We start from the raw sequence: 12488 nt of genomic DNA, 5'->3' as shown, positions 1-12488 counted from the left end.
CGTGATACTCAACTCTGTTATTTACGCCACTGTGATGCCGCTCTTCCACCCAACAGGGGCATGTCATGCCGGATACTGGTGCCGAACTGGTTCATCCTCTCCCACGCCACTGGATGAGATCACAGGGTCACTGTGTCCGGCGGGACATTTTTGCCCCACAGGTTCTTCCTCTTCTTCTTTCCATGGTTTCCACAGCCTCCTCCACCTGATCCTTCACAGCAGAATCAGCCCTCTGTTTTCAACGTTGCCATGTTTGTTGAAATCTAATTGTAATTTTCTCTCTTCTCAAAGGAGCCCTGGCTCCTGAGGCCTGTCCTGAGGGAAGCTGGTCCAACAGCTCCGGCCTGCGTGGTGAAGAGCAGTGTAAACCCTGTCCGGGGGGACACTTCTGTGACTCTCGTGGCTCAGCTTCGCCGACCGGCCCCTGTCATGGAGGGTGAATGCCTCTTTCGTAGCCTTCCAAAGTATCGTCATCTACCGTAATGTCCGGACTATAAGATGCTACTTTTTTCTTGTGGTCTGAGCCCTGCGGCTTATAGAACAGTGGGCTAATATATGGATTGTTACAGGCTGAAATCAGATGAAATCAGTGGCTTTTTATTGACCCTTAAAGCACTCAAAATGTGCTGTTTTCGCCCTCCAGTCCGTAGCTCCATCAACAGAGTCGATCTCCTCGAGGTCTGGAATCGAGAAGCAGCCACTGAGACTGGCAGTGGTGTCGGAACTTTGGGCACTTTGAGGCTTTTAATGTGCATGAAAGATGTGAGACGCTGTCTCAAAACAAAGTGCCTTGGCCGCAGACTTGATCCCGACTGGAGAGCTGCACCTTGTCTCGGGAAACTCTCCACAGGAGTGAGCTTCTCGCCCCGGCATTTAACATGGAGGGAGCAACTCTGAAGGCCTCACTTCTGGACAAAACAAAACAAATTGTCGAAGATTAATATCTGAATTAACCTTATTTTGCCAGCCAGTGTGCTGTGAAGGACTTGCCAACTATCTTTATCAGTCAAATGAGGACTGAAGATAAAATGAAAAACAAATTATCGTGACCCTCACACCACGGCTCGCCTTAGATAAACGTCCTATTTATTGATGTGACCCACCCAGAGAAGCACTTTGCAACCGCTGCCATATCACATAATTACTTTTTCATGTGTAGATGTACACGATAATTACAAATTGAATGCAAAATATATCTTCATCTTTTACGCGTCGTTGCCTCATAATTGTGTAGCAGATGGCATTATGCTTTAACACATTATCACTTTTGCATGTTTAACAATGTTGACTCACACAAGCATGTAGTTTTATTATCTACTGTATATCTTGTATATACTACGCTTTAGTAGTAATTGGTCATTTACTATAACACATGTAGTATTAATATCATGAATAAAAAAATAATATGACGGATGGTATAGTATATATCATATTTATTAAATTCTGTTTCTGTTTATTTTAGATCATTAAATTGAAAGCACGTCTGGGTTGCTCGATTAGTGATTATTTATTTACATGAATATTTATTAACTTTCCATTCTGTGTCTGTCACTACCTCACCAGGAGCAAATGTTTTCACCTGTGTTCAAAATAACTTGGAAAGTTATGGACAGATTTGGAGTCATGGAATGGGACAAGGAACAAATGATTGAATTTTAGGAGTGACCTGACTCACCATCTGCATCCAGGATTGTTTTCTTCCTGTGTGTCACTCGGTGTTGATGTACAGTAGCTAGCGTGTGTGCGCTGAAATAGGTCAGTTGGGAAGATCAAAAGTGCCCTGTTTTCCAGCAGCTACGGGATAAAATGATTCCATTTTTCAGCCCAATTTCATTCAGAAATGTGTGTCATGTCTCATTCTTCCCTGCGGGATACGGTGGTATGTTATACTTTCATTAGAAGGCGAGGATTTCGCCTTTTTTATTGTCAATCATCTGGTAAACAACAAAAAATAAAACCAAAAATGAACTCAACAAAACTCATATTGTTAACTCTTAAAATAAATGAAAAAGAAAATAGTGAAAAAGTGATGTGAACAAAACACTCAACTTTCTGTTTTTGCGTACCCAGATACTACTGTCTAAGTGGGGCTTCATCTTCGACCCCAACTGATGGAGTGACTGGAGGACCCTGCCCTGAGGGTCACTACTGCCCTGAAGGAAGTGTTGAGCCACTGCCGTGCCAGCCGGGGACGTACACGGTCGTGACACATGCCACCCGGTGTGAGCCCTGCATGGCCGGCTGGCACTGCCGGAGCAGATCCTTCTACCTGTGTCCTGCAGGTGTGTGGATGCTTCTCAACAATCACAAACCCTTCTTCATTTCCATCTGTTTCCACGCAGGGTTCTTCTGTCCTGAAGGCACTGGGCTGGACCCCAAAAGCTGTCCGGAGGGAACTTATGGGCCTGACCGCGGGTACTCCTCTGTCTCGGAGTGCAGGCGCTGTGACGGCGGCCATTACTGCTCTTCCAGAAATGCCACAGCCGTCACTGGACCATGCCAGGCAGGATATTACTGCTCAGGTGGAAACTCTTCGCCACGTCCACAGGCTGTGGCAGCAGGTGAGGGACGACACTTCCATGATGAGTCATGTTGATCCATGACGGAGCTATGACACAAACCTTTTGTTTGTTTGTTTCGTCTCTCAGCAGAGCAGGGAGGACCATGTCCTGCTGGTCATTATTGTCCCGAGGCCACGGCCCATCCCTTACCTTGTCCTCGCGGAACGTTCTCCAATCTCACCAAATTAGCCTCAAAGGTTAGCTTCACTCAGAAGTACTTGTTTGTGCACATGTTCTGAGTAAAGCAGCCATTTTACTGAACAAGTGTGGTGCAAATGACGGGATATTCATCTGCAGAAAGGTGCCTCAGACATGGGAACCTGTTTGAACGATGATAAAAACTGTGCAATGATCAAGGGAGTCTTTCATGTAGCAAGAAGGGATTTGCCTCCATTGGCTTGTTTACCCTCAATTAATATGCAACACCTGGTGATTCTCCAAGTTTCTACATGCAGAGTCGTGCTTTTAATAAGAGCAAACACGTACCATCAGTTTTTGTGTCCCCCTGCCCCCCCATTGGTCTTGGTCATGACTAGCTCTTGAAGTCTTGCACTTGGTCTCAGGTTTGGAGGTCTCAACACTAGTGCTGACCTTGTCCCAGTGACTAATGTTGCAGTGAGGATAGAAGACTGGCTGAAGTCTGTTTGTTAAAGTCATGTGATGAGGGCGAAATTTCTGGGCGGCCTGAAAAATGAAGTAGCTTTCCTAAATCTGGAAAAAAAATGCAGACATATTATCAAACAGCAGCTGAAAGCTTCTTTTTTGGGTTCAATTTCTCCCATTTTGATGACTAAGGATACATCGGTGCAGTCAGTGTGCCAGGTGGTTCCATGGGCTTGTCTCCAACAACTGCTAAACTGCATGTCTCTTTGGATTTGCACCACAGTGGAGCTTGTTTCTCTCCGCCTGTTAACAACAGCATCAGTATTTCCACGCCACATACAGGCTCGTCTCGTGTGCCACATTCTCTCAGTCTCTTCTCATGTTTACTTCCAGGACCAATGCCAGCCATGTTTCCCTGGTTACTATTGTGATGCAGTGGCCCTTCTGGCGCCGACGGGGAAGTGCAGGGCAGGTTTCTTCTGTCTGGAGGGTGCAAGCCGCCCCGATCCTCCCGGAGAAGACGGTCATGGAGGACCATGTCCCAAAGGTGTGGACAGCATTCTGTTACGCACCCGGATCGTCACCGGGACGTTGTTGTGTTTAAATACATGCCTCTCCAATATGGAACAAACACAGGCTAAGTCAAGTTGTCGTCCGCAAACAACAAAACATTGTGACATCTTTTCAGAGAAATATCATAAATATACAGGTCCCACAAGAAATTCTCAAGCAACACAGTGGATCCTCCACCGCGTGTGATGATGTAACTTAGCCATCAGCGCGCCACCGCTACTTACAGAAGTTTGATATTCACACATACTGTCCCAACGGCCAAGCTCCCCGCTTCACTGACCCCCTCCATCCATCACTCACAAACCGACTGCTTACCTGCATTACGGAACAAACACAGACTAAGTCAAGTTGTCGTCCACAGTCGGTGCAGCCACTTTGCTGACATTTTTTTATCTGGCTCAAAGCAACCCACACTGTCGCCTCCCCCCTGTGGCGGACCTGTGCACTTGCACCTCACTGCCTTGTCCCTGCTTGTCCCCCAGACCCACAACGCTGCTCTTCTTCCTACTCCCTGAAATCAAGTGCATGAACATAAACCACAACAAAGAAAACATATGTATGCACATATACATATACATACACTCTTACACACACACACACCTATATAGGAGGGTGCCCTTTACACAATGAATATCTCGAATAATTTCGACCACACAAAAGACAGACACTCCAGTGAATCGATGGACCACTTAAGGAACCTTCTCAGCCATTTTTAAAGTAAACAAATAAGCAGAAGGAGGCGTTTCAAAGCCGAGAGGCAGCTGTTAATCAAGGTCAGGATTCAGATGAACGACTGGAGAGGTAAACAAAAGCAGGATTAAACATGAGCAGATGCGGTGCTAATCCCGGCCGAGTGTCACTGTGATCTTCCCGTGACTAGGTCATTACTGTCCAGAAGCTTCCCCGGCTCCTCAGCCGTGTCCCGCGGGAGCCGTCAGCGCGCAGGCTGGCCAGCCGAGCTGCAGCACCTGTCCCCCGGGGTAAAGACGCTCAGCACATCCTCCTCTTCATTTTCACACCGAAAGTCTTACAATGCAGCGGGAAACAGCCCAAACTAAATGATGCCGTTCATTCTGTCCGGACAGATTTTACTGTCCTGGTGGTGTTAATGGCTCACTTGACGAGTGTCCAGTGGGTCATTACTGTCCGGCCGGAACCAGGTCCAAACACCAGCATCCGTGTCCAGCTGGATTCATCAACCCCGGCACTCAGAAGGCGACGCCTCTGGACTGTTTACGCTGCCCGCCAGGTGACGCCATCGCCGACGGGCTGTGACATGTGCATATATATATATTTATTAGTTTTCCCTCCTCAGGTTTATTCTGCGCGTCCCCTGGGCTGAGTGCTGCTTCAGGAGCGTGCGGCGCTGGTTATTACTGCCTCTCTGGGGCCTGGTCGCCCACACCCAGTGACGGGGAGACAGGTGACAGTTGTCCTGAAGGTCACTACTGTCCCCAGGGCTCTTCCTCTCCACTGCCGTGCCCCGAAGGGTATTACAGCAACACCACAGGAAACAGCATTCCCTCCGATTGCCTCCCATGCCCCCCAGGTCAGCACTCATTCACATGCTACTGCGACTCATATGAAAATAAAGCTTCAGTTAGATCTACTGTTGCGAGGGAAACCATGCTTTTTGTTGTCTGGTTTCAGGACACTTGTGTTTCAGTAGAGGGCTCCCTTTCCCTTCTCAAGTCTGCCCAGCTGGCTCTTTCTGTCCCGGTGGTGGTGATGGAAGCACTGCTTCAGTAGCCTGCTCAGCTGGAAATATGTGTCCCGCTGGATCATCCCAGCAGGTGCCCTGCCCACCGGGGACCTACCAGAACTCACCGGGCCAGGTACAACGTATTACATAAACATATGTACAAAACATCAGGTTATCTGGACGTCTTACTTTCAATAGTACCACAGATATATCTGTTATCACCCCTCTATAGGAAGAGTGTCTCCGCTGCCCTGCAGGGTTTTACTGCGACGGGTCAGCTGGCTCGGACACCAGCCGTCTGTCTGGAACTCAGCAGCCCACGCTGTGTCCCAAAGGCCACTACTGCCCACCAGGTAGGGCAGGTCTCACACTTGAATAAATCTACAGTCATATTACATTCATCCAACAAGGGGGAAATGACTGGGGTTTTGCACCCATGGTTGTCAAATCTGAGCTCATTGTTTTCGTTCTATAGCAGGTGATTTACCTATTTAACCCAATAGCCAGTCCATGACAAACTGCAAGGAAACAGTCTCTTCCGCGTTCAGTTATGAATGTTTATTTCAATCCTCTGATAAATTACAAACATGTTCCAGGACTAGTTTTTGTAACTATTGGATTCTTAATAGATAGATTGCATACAATCCTGTCAATATTTCTTTAGGATTTAATAGTTCCTCCAGGGTGTCAGTGAAAGGGCCACCTGTCTGAAAATTGATGGGTAAATATAATGAAGAGAGCGGATGAGAAAGTCAACTCATTTCTAAATATGAGCATTACAGTATGCAACACAGATTGACAGGACCTAGGAAGTCAATCAAAAATGCCAACTTTCAAGCAAGAGTACGAGTCCAGAGAGTGTCACCGAACCGGGAGAGTCAGACAAACTTAAATCTGTAAACAGAGAGACAAATACACAATGAACAGAAATAGTAAAATCACAGAACAAACCAGGAAACACGCGGCAACAGAGGAAGGAACTAAACTCTAACTCAGGCACCAGGGTTTCAGAGAGTGTAGTCAAAATGAGCAAACTAGAGCACAGACAGAGAACAAACAAGAAGAACCAATTTACCACAGGGAACAAAGGAGACGATCTGGCACACGTTGCTAGACTCCAGGTGCTCTTAAAAAGCAAAACAGGACTCAAGGGACCAAAATAAAAGCGGAATCATGACACTTTAATTTATTTATTTTTCTTCTAGTTGGAGTCACACACACCTTCAGACGGCTCTCACGAGGACTAATACAGACAATTGATCAGTGACTTGTCAAATCGTAAAATGTCAGTCGTCCTCCTCCCTCTTGTCTTCAGAAGACTCAGCAAATGACAGGCCACCCAGGGATTCTGTTCAGGTTTCTGCCTGAAAATAACTTCTGCTGCTTGTTATTGTGGGCCATTGCTCCCTGGTTCCAGATACTATGAACACTCTCTGTTTCATGTCCATTGAAAATATATATTTTTGTTTCCACTGGGCTTTTGTCCGCCTCTAAAGTCGTCAGACGGATTTGCTGTCATTACATTTAAGCCACACCTCCCAGTGAACAGTTTCAATGAAGCTTGTGAGTATGTTTTTGTGTGCAATATTCAATTGAAGCATTTTGTAGGAGGAGAGCAAACAAACACTTCAATTACGGTGTGTTTGTTGTAAATGGAGGTTCATTACTTTCTGCAAACAACATCGAAACCCTGTGTCGTTGTCTTTGTGCTGCCAACCAAGTTGTTGTGTGAATAAATTGATTTTCACTGCTGCAAATGAGCGTTACAGAGTGTCATCATAAAGCTGAGTGTCTTTACAAAGCGCTGTCTAATGTTGCCTCCCTGACCATCTGCGTGCATCGCATGCTATTGGTTCGCAGGAGCAGAGTCTGCTGTGGCTTTTCCGTGCCCAGCTGGCACCTTCAGTGGGCAGATGGGGTTATCCAGCATCTCAGGGTGCGAACCGTGTCCCCCGGGCAGCTACTGCGCCTCATTTGGACTGGCTGCTCCAACTGGAGCCTGCTCTCCTGGGTAAACTGACCAGTACTTCAAAGTGTTTGCGTCACAAACAAATTGTGCCTAAATCTCCCTCCCTGCTTTGCCCCCGACCCCCTCCTCATCCGACCCCTCCCGCTCTGCTTTAGTTACCTTTGCCTCCTCAGGTCGTTGTCCTCACAACCTGGAGACGGAGCAACCGGAGGCAGATGTGCTGCAGGATGGTACTGTCCCCAGGGTACCAGCTACATGGTCCCCTGCCCCGCTGGCACCTTCAGCTCCGTCGCTGGTGACTCATCTTTCATATTCCGACTCAGTGACTGGAGCAATTGGCCGCTCAGATGATGAAATAGAAGGATGTTAATGTGGTTTATGCTTCACTGATGTGTGTTTTTCAGGTGCTGTGAATTTAGAGGCTTGTCAGCTTTGTTTACCTGGTCATTATTGTGCTGAGGATGGCCTGTCCTCACCATCTGGACCCTGCAAGCCTGGCTTTTTCTGCACTGTTGGCTCCCCAACAGCCACTCCGTTATGGAATATCTCAGGTAGAGAAGTCAGACTTCAGCCTGAGGTTGCATCCTGCACTGAGGGTTTCCAGATCTCCATCTTATCAGTCTCATAAATAAAAAAAAAGAAAATTGAGCTGCATCCTGGATACACTTGCCATTGAAAATCACCTTCTTTCAAGGGGTTGTTTGTCATTTAAATGTCTGTGTGTGTTTTTTATCAGACAAAAAGGAACTTAAAAGTCTCTGTTTCAGTTGACGGCACTTGTCCATCTTCCAACTCTGGTGTTCCTACCCTGGGTCGCTATCATGGCGACGTCTGTCCTGCAGGCCACTTTTGCCCTGGAGGGAGTGAAAAGCCGAGCCCTTGTCCTCCAGGTACCAAACAGCATCGGCTGTGGGGCGTCAGAGACAAATGAAAATGAATGTGCACGCCTCCGTTTTCCCTGAAGAATTGAAGGGTGACACTTATAGCGTTTTAGAGGCAAGGCATCATGACATAATGCTGTAAAATGTGTTAGCAGCCCAATAACCTTGTCAGGTCCGTCAGATTGGAAATCAAATTAATGGTGCGTTCCGGATGAATACGGTTTGTTTGTCTCCGTGGCAGGAATACGGGCGTGACACTTAAGCTTTGTTTGTTTCTCTTGTCGAGGCACATTTCAGGGGAAGCAGGGAGCTGAGTCAGAGGAGGATTGTAGACCTTGTTACCCAGGTTTCTACTGTCCCTCCTGGGCTCAGACGTCTGTCGACCACCTCTGTCCCGCCGGGTGGTTCTGTGGACAGGGGTCAGCATCTGGACGTCAGCCAGGTACAGAGGATGAACTGCTCTTTCACTCCACACTTTCCCCTTAATGTTAGGCATTTAACACGCCGCAGCATGACATGGTTCAGAGCAGGGCCCTCGAAGACCCGCAGTGAGTGAAAGCTTTCGCTCCAGCGAATCAGGAGAAGCCTTTTCACCAATAAGAAATGATGGACTGATAAGGCTTCATGAAACAGTGTCCTCATTCTCTGGCAAATCTTTGGATTTGAACCACCACGTCAATGAAATCTGCTCCTCATTTTCAAACCAACAGCTCCACCTACTGAGCTCGAAAGATAAGTTTCATGAAGCCTCATCTGTAAGTTAGTGATGGGCAGATGAGGCTTCATGAAACAGTGTCCTCATTCTCAGACAAATATTTGGATTTGAACCATCACTTCAATGGAAGCTGCTCCTCATTTTCAAACCAACAGCTTCACCTACTGAGCTCGAAAGATAAGTTTCATGAAGCCTCATTTGTAAGTTAGTGATGGGCAGATGAGGCTTCATGAAACAGTGACCTTACTTTTAGAGCTCAGTAGGTGGTGCTGCTGGTCAGGTTTCATTGAAATGGTTGTTCAAGACCTTTGAGCACAGAGCGCCTCCCAGCGCAGAAAAAAAAGGGACACTGTTTCATGAATCACTACTGTAAGCATAATAAAACAAGTCAATAATTGTGGCAAATAATATATTAATCACATATAAACTCTTTAAATTAAATTTGGACATTTGGGGATCACATATTAAAATGTGATCAATTGCGATTGAATTCAAAATCATTAGATTGAAACAAAAAAAAATCATGTTCTAACTTCTATTTTTAACAATATTACAAAAAAAAGAGAAACTGTATTTAGAAGCTGAAATACATCTAAAACTCTGCACACAAGGAAACATCTACGATGACAGGGAGACAGAATCGTGTCTGTAATGTTGCCCATGTTTTTACAGTAGTATTGGACCCCAGAATAATACAAGTACCAGCCACAGATTTTACTGGATTACTGGAAACTGGGTTGAAAGGATGTAGGAGTTTAGGCAGAGGACAGAGGCTGGGTGAGTTTGGAGCAGGTGAGGAGAGGAGAGAGGAGACGAGAATCACTATCAGGAGTCTGACAGGAGTCAAGTTCAATGATTGGATGTGCGGAAAGTGGCTCCAACAGTCAGAAGTGAGGACTTGTGCGGTTATTAGCGGCAGGATGATGGATCAGGGTGATGGAGCAGAGGACGGAGCTCAGGAAATGCCCACTGCTGTTGTCATGAATATCAAAATCACAAAAACGTAAAATTAAAATCATAATACAAACATTAATCCCCAGGGAAATTACGTTGTTAACATGCTCTGTGTACGACAGCAACATGAAATATAAAAAATGCAGAATAGAAAAATGGTAAATACTCCTTTAAAAGATGCAGGAGAGTACGGGAGCTGGCTATGTACAATGTGCAAAACTAAAGCAGGTTAAAAACAGAATGAGATGAAGCAAATGAATATGCCAAAACAATCTTCCACTGAACGTTTACAGGGATGAATTGCACAGTTTTATTGCCACAGGAAGCAAGGAGCTACGGCGGCGCTCAGTCTTTGAGCTGGGTGGTCTCAGTCTGGCTGCAGAGTGGCGTTAACAAGCCTGTTGTGAGTGCTCATTCATAAAACCCTGCTGGCATTAGATGGAGCCTAAGCGCCTGCTCTGACAGCTCATGATGTCCAACTTGGCGCACTGGCGACTCCCATCACCAAGTGTGCTGCGAGACTCCATGACTGGGTCAGTCATCTCCGTTCAGATCACCAGACCTCTGTTCCTCTTCAGTGGTTCCCTGGCTTCGTCGGTGTCACTGTGGTACTGGAACAAGTCCATGAACGGCAATTAAATGTAACATTGCAACAAAAAAAAAAGACTTTCATAACCAATTAAATGTACTTTTTATGGGGGCATCGTTTCAGCAAACGGTCTCAAGACATGCTATGCTGATGACACACTGCCTTATCTGTCCCAGTCGTCCTGCAGGATAAAGACTGGTATTTGTGTCCCCTTTTCAACTTTTAGAAAAAATCGGGAGGTTTAGCTAACTATAGCCAGAAGTGGCCCAAAAGCCGTAAATAGACAGCGGCTCATCGCCTTCGGTGCCGGGGCACCTGCTGCTGAGCCTGCCTTCTCTTCACTTTACCTCCCAGAGGATTCCTGAACAGAAGCCCTCCATTCACAGTTGTTTTCCTCCTCATTGCTTCAGTAACATGTTGCTGGAAGAGGTTGACTGCAACATGTTCGGACAGGGAATATGCTTCATACTCCATATCTGCCGCAGGATTCCGGTGTGATCCCGGATATGCCTGCCCCTCGGGCAGCGCTGAGCCCGTCATCTGTCGCCCTGGAACCTTTCAGTCGTCCTTCGGTGAAGCCACCTGTGGCACATGTCCAGCAGGTATTTTGAGTACATTTGAGCACTTGAATGTTTCGTGTCCAGTTTGGAGAGTAAGATCAAGGTCACATCACGCAGGTTTTTACTGCACAGAAGGAGCAGCTGCACCGTGTCCCTGCCCAGTGGGAACCTTCAGTCCATTAACTGGCAGCGCATCCCTCAGTGATTGCGTTCTCTGCACTTCTGGCTTCTTCTGTAACGCCAGCGCCATAACAGAGCCGTCAGGACCGTGCGGCCGAGGTCTGACAGGCCGTCACCGGATGACAAAATTCTGTTTTTAATCCGCCTCCTGAACCGTGTCCGCTTCTCTGTAACACGTCTGGCGCAGGACATTTTTGTGCCCTGGGGTCCACTGAGTCGAATCCTATCGCTCGACCTCACGGAGATGTTTGTCCTGTCGGGCACTTCTGCCCTCTCGGTAGCGGCTCCCCAAAGCCCTGCCCTGTTGGCAGCTTCCTTTCAGCGACTGGTGCTTTCTCGCCGCATCACTGCCAACCATGTCCACCGGGGCGATACTGCCTCAGTCTTGGAGCTGCACGGCCCACAGGTGGGTTGCCAATTAGTCTTGCAACACCGAGTGTGACGTATTCTCGAGGGTCTCCCGCCGAAAACATGACACCGATGACAGGATTCTTCCATTTTGCTTTCCACAGTAGAAGCACTGCTGGTGTAGCTCGAGAGCGTAGCTCACTTGTGCTCATCAAATCCTTTGCAAAGTCCTTGAATCTTCAGAATGAATTCGCAGCATATCAACTGTTGACATTGGATTCTAAAATTCCCTGCTTCACTGCCTTATTTCAATGACCGTCTTTGACATGCTAAAGTGTCCTTTTCTCTGTTAGGTCCATGTGCGGCCGGCTTCTTCTGCTCCACAGGCTCTGATAGCTCCACACCCAGCACTGGCCCTGCTCTCTTCCACTGTCTCCATGAAGTACTGAGGGTCTACAGCTCCACAGACGACATACTCTCAACACTCAATAGCTCCAGTCCAAGTCCTGACAATGGTTTGTTACAACACAATCAATACTTCACATCAGTTCCTCATAATCTTCAGTTACAGTTAGTGATGAGGCTTCAGGAAACAGTGGCCTTATTTTTAGAGCTCAGTAGATGGTGCTGTTGTTTGAACAATGAGGTGAGGTTTCACTGAAATGGTTGTTCAAATCCAAAGATTTTTGAGCAGAGAGCGCCATCTAGTGGGCTCTGAAAATGGCGACACTGTTTCATGAAGCCTCATCAACCCATCACTAGTTACAGTACAATAGTTTTTCTAAAGAATATGGGGTTCAGCCGTCACCGTATGACAAAGAATAAAAAAGCCTTGGATTATGTTGTCGAGCGC

The 12488-nt window shown here is 46.9% G+C and overlaps 1 protein-coding gene across 6 annotated transcripts in view; it reads left to right on the top strand.

Annotated features, from left to right (window-relative positions):
- Positions 1–12488, top strand: part of si:ch211-286b4.4 (zonadhesin) — a 52535-nt gene that overhangs the window by 12946 nt on the left and 27101 nt on the right. For 5 of the 6 annotated variants that reach the window (XR_008415732.1, XM_053873845.1, XM_053873846.1 and 2 more), the window contains exons 27-46: positions 57–161; positions 292–436; positions 2071–2282; positions 2343–2561; positions 2649–2758; positions 3558–3711; positions 4618–4717; positions 4823–4986; positions 5053–5286; positions 5388–5572; positions 5672–5792; positions 7300–7450; positions 7564–7703; positions 7813–7959; positions 8176–8298; positions 8576–8731; positions 11033–11149; positions 11225–11386; positions 11475–11693; positions 11989–12150. Coding sequence is in view for 5 of the 6 variants with exons in the window: in XM_053873845.1 (XP_053729820.1) it covers positions 57–161; positions 292–436; positions 2071–2282; positions 2343–2561; positions 2649–2758; positions 3558–3711; positions 4618–4717; positions 4823–4986; positions 5053–5286; positions 5388–5572; positions 5672–5792; positions 7300–7450; positions 7564–7703; positions 7813–7959; positions 8176–8298; positions 8576–8731; positions 11033–11149; positions 11225–11386; positions 11475–11693; positions 11989–12150 (3126 nt within the window). In the remaining variant the exon portion in view is untranslated. The remainder of the gene's footprint in view (positions 1–56; positions 162–291; positions 437–2070; positions 2283–2342; positions 2562–2648; positions 2759–3557; positions 3712–4617; positions 4718–4822; positions 4987–5052; positions 5287–5387; positions 5573–5671; positions 5793–7299; positions 7451–7563; positions 7704–7812; positions 7960–8175; positions 8299–8575; positions 8732–11032; positions 11150–11224; positions 11387–11474; positions 11694–11988; positions 12151–12488) is intronic. The other variant, XM_053873847.1, reaches the window with a different exon arrangement.

Source organism: Synchiropus splendidus, chromosome 8, assembly GCF_027744825.2.
Source record: "Synchiropus splendidus isolate RoL2022-P1 chromosome 8, RoL_Sspl_1.0, whole genome shotgun sequence".
In the NCBI taxonomy this organism is placed as follows: Eukaryota; Metazoa; Chordata; class Actinopteri; order Syngnathiformes; family Callionymidae; genus Synchiropus; species Synchiropus splendidus.
Note: the sequence above shows the minus strand (reverse complement) of the source record. Positions and strands in the feature narration are given on the sequence as shown.